At 50.5% G+C, this 2413-nt stretch overlaps 1 protein-coding gene across 1 annotated transcript in view; it reads left to right on the forward strand.

The window, feature by feature from the left end:
• Positions 1-669: 669 nt before the first annotated feature.
• LOC107102309 (tripartite motif-containing protein 35-like) overlaps positions 670-2413 on the forward strand; it is a 4440-nt gene continuing 2696 nt past the window's right edge. The window contains exon 1 of the mRNA XM_015401558.1: positions 670-2413. This exon is cut by the window's right edge and continues 1 nt beyond it. Within this exon, the coding sequence (XP_015257044.1) occupies positions 1036-2412 (1377 nt within the window). The 5' untranslated portion in view covers positions 670-1035 and the 3' untranslated portion in view covers position 2413.

The raw sequence follows: 2413 nt of genomic DNA on the forward strand, positions 1-2413 counted from the left end.
CATCAGAGGATCATCAGGGGAACATCAGAGGAACATCAGAGGAACATCAGAGGAACATCATAGTTGTTTATTTTTCACCATTATTTATTGCACACTAACGTTCCTTCTCCTTTTCTCTCTAAGTGTTTGTGTTCTTGCTCTGGTTCATCCTCATCACTGCTGCGCTTTATATATATAATATTATTTATTTCAACTATAATCTAATCCCTGTCATAATCTGAATGCAAAGGATGTCTGTTCCAGTTTGCATGTTTTCTAAACTAAAACAAGGCTTTGTTGGGCTGCTGGATAAAACTTTGAACTCAACGCTATTTCTGACATTTTGAATTGAAAAAGTTTCCTGGATGGAAGAGAAACGTCTTCAAACTTAGAAACAAAGTCCAGAGGATTGATTTTAATCGTTTTATTGATCTGGATGACTGAGAATCTTCACCAACATGTTGTCCTCTAAGATCTCTCTGCTACAAAATGACAATAAAGTCTCCATGAAGACATGACGTCACCGCCTCTGGAAGCTGCAGTTCCCTTCTGAACCAGAGGATGGCAGCAATGATCCTCCATGTTTTCACTAGTTTGACTTTTAACGGTTACTTTATTTACCACAATCTGAGCACCAAGCATACGGTAGTTAGTTATTATACCAACATTAAAGCTGATAAACATGATAAACACAGATTTCATGATCTCTGCCAACAGCTTTACTGTCATCCTTCCCTCAGTGTTTTAACCGGTAACGGCTGCCATCTTGGTCAGGGCTCTGTTCGTGGATCTTCTTCTGGAACATTTTACTCTGACAGTCTGTGTGCTGCTGGAGCCTGAAGTTGCCCTTTCAGAATAAAAGTCCAGCCTTGTTTCTCTGATCACTGCGGATCCAACCAGAACCAGTTTATCTGGAGCTTTCTGTCATTTTACTGCCTGAACAGCAGCTTTGCGCCAAAGGAGGAAGAAGCTCCTCCCTCTTAGTGAAGTGGGTCAAAGGTGAACATTCACTTCCTCCTCTGATCAGAGCGCTTAAAGTGAGTCTGAGCGTTCAGCATGGCTTCCATACCAGAGAACCTCATCTGCTCCATCTGTCAGGAGGTCTTCAAGCATCCCGTGGTTCTGACCTGCAATCACAGCTTCTGCAGAGGCTGTTTGAAGACCTGCTGGAAGGAGAAGCCAGGAGCAGAATGTCCGGCCTGCAGGAGGAGGTTTTCCAAGGAGGAGCCTCCCATCGACATGTCTCTGCAGCGCCAGTGTGAGACATTCCTGCAGCAGAGAGCCTCTGAGGGCTTCTGCCAGCTGCACTCCGAGAGTCTGGACCTGTTCTGTTTGGACCACCAGCAGCCCGTCTGTCCTGTCTGCAGAGGTTCTCACCAACATGCTGGACACACCTTCTCACCCATCCAGGAGGCTGCTCAGCAGCACAGGAAGGAGCTTCAGGAAACCCTGGAGCCTCTGAGGAGGAAGCTGGAGCTGAGGAGGAAAGTTCAGGAGGAGTTCAGCCAGACAGCAGAACACATGAAGGTCCAGGCCCGGTCCACAGAGAGGCAGATCAGGGACCAGTTCCAGAAGCTTCATCAGTTTCTGCTGGAGGAAGAGGAGGCCAGGCTGGCCTCTCTGAGGGAGGAAGAGGAGCAGAAGAGCAGGATGATGAAGGAGAAGATGGAGGCTCTGAGCAGAGAGATAGCAGCTCTGTCCGACACAGTCCGCAGCACAGAGGAGCAGCTGAGCGCTGGAGATATCTCCTTCCTGAGGTGCTACCAGGCTGCAGCCCAGCAGGTCGACCAGCACCCCCTGCTGGAGGAACCACAGCTGCCCTCAGGAGCCCTGATAGACCAGGCCAAACATCTGGGCAACCTGACCTTCAACATCTGGAGCAGCATGAAGGACCTGGTGTCCTACACTCCTCTGGTCCTGGACCCAAACTCCGCCCACCCAGAGCTCCTCCTGTCTGAAGATCTGACCACGCTGAGGCGAGGAGAGAAGCAGCCGCTGCCTCAGAACCCGGAGCGGATCGGGTCCTACAGCTCGGTTCTGAGCTCCCAGGGGTTCTGCTCAGGGAGCCACAGCTGGGAGGTGGAGGTGGGAGGCAGTACCTACTGGCTGCTGGGTCTGATGCCAGAATCCGTCCACAAAACAGGAGACACACAGTCCGGGTTCTGGAGGATCGGGTTCTACGGAGGGAGTTACTCTGCACTGGACCCAGCAGGTTCCGCTAACATCCTCCCAGTCCAGAGGAAGGTCCAAAAGGTCCAGGTCAACCTGGACTGGGAAGCAGGAAAACTGACCTTCTCCGACCCAGACACAGACACCCACATACACACCTTCACACACACCTTCACTGAGAAGGTCATGGCCTTCATCATGAATGTGGACCAGAACCCAGTGAGGGTTCTACCAGGGAAGATCTCCATCAACCTCAGCATCTAGA

The sequence above is a fragment of the Cyprinodon variegatus genome, unplaced genomic scaffold (genome assembly GCF_000732505.1).
Source record: "Cyprinodon variegatus isolate N-32 unplaced genomic scaffold, C_variegatus-1.0 Scaffold1233, whole genome shotgun sequence".
Classification (NCBI taxonomy): Eukaryota; Metazoa; Chordata; class Actinopteri; order Cyprinodontiformes; family Cyprinodontidae; genus Cyprinodon; species Cyprinodon variegatus.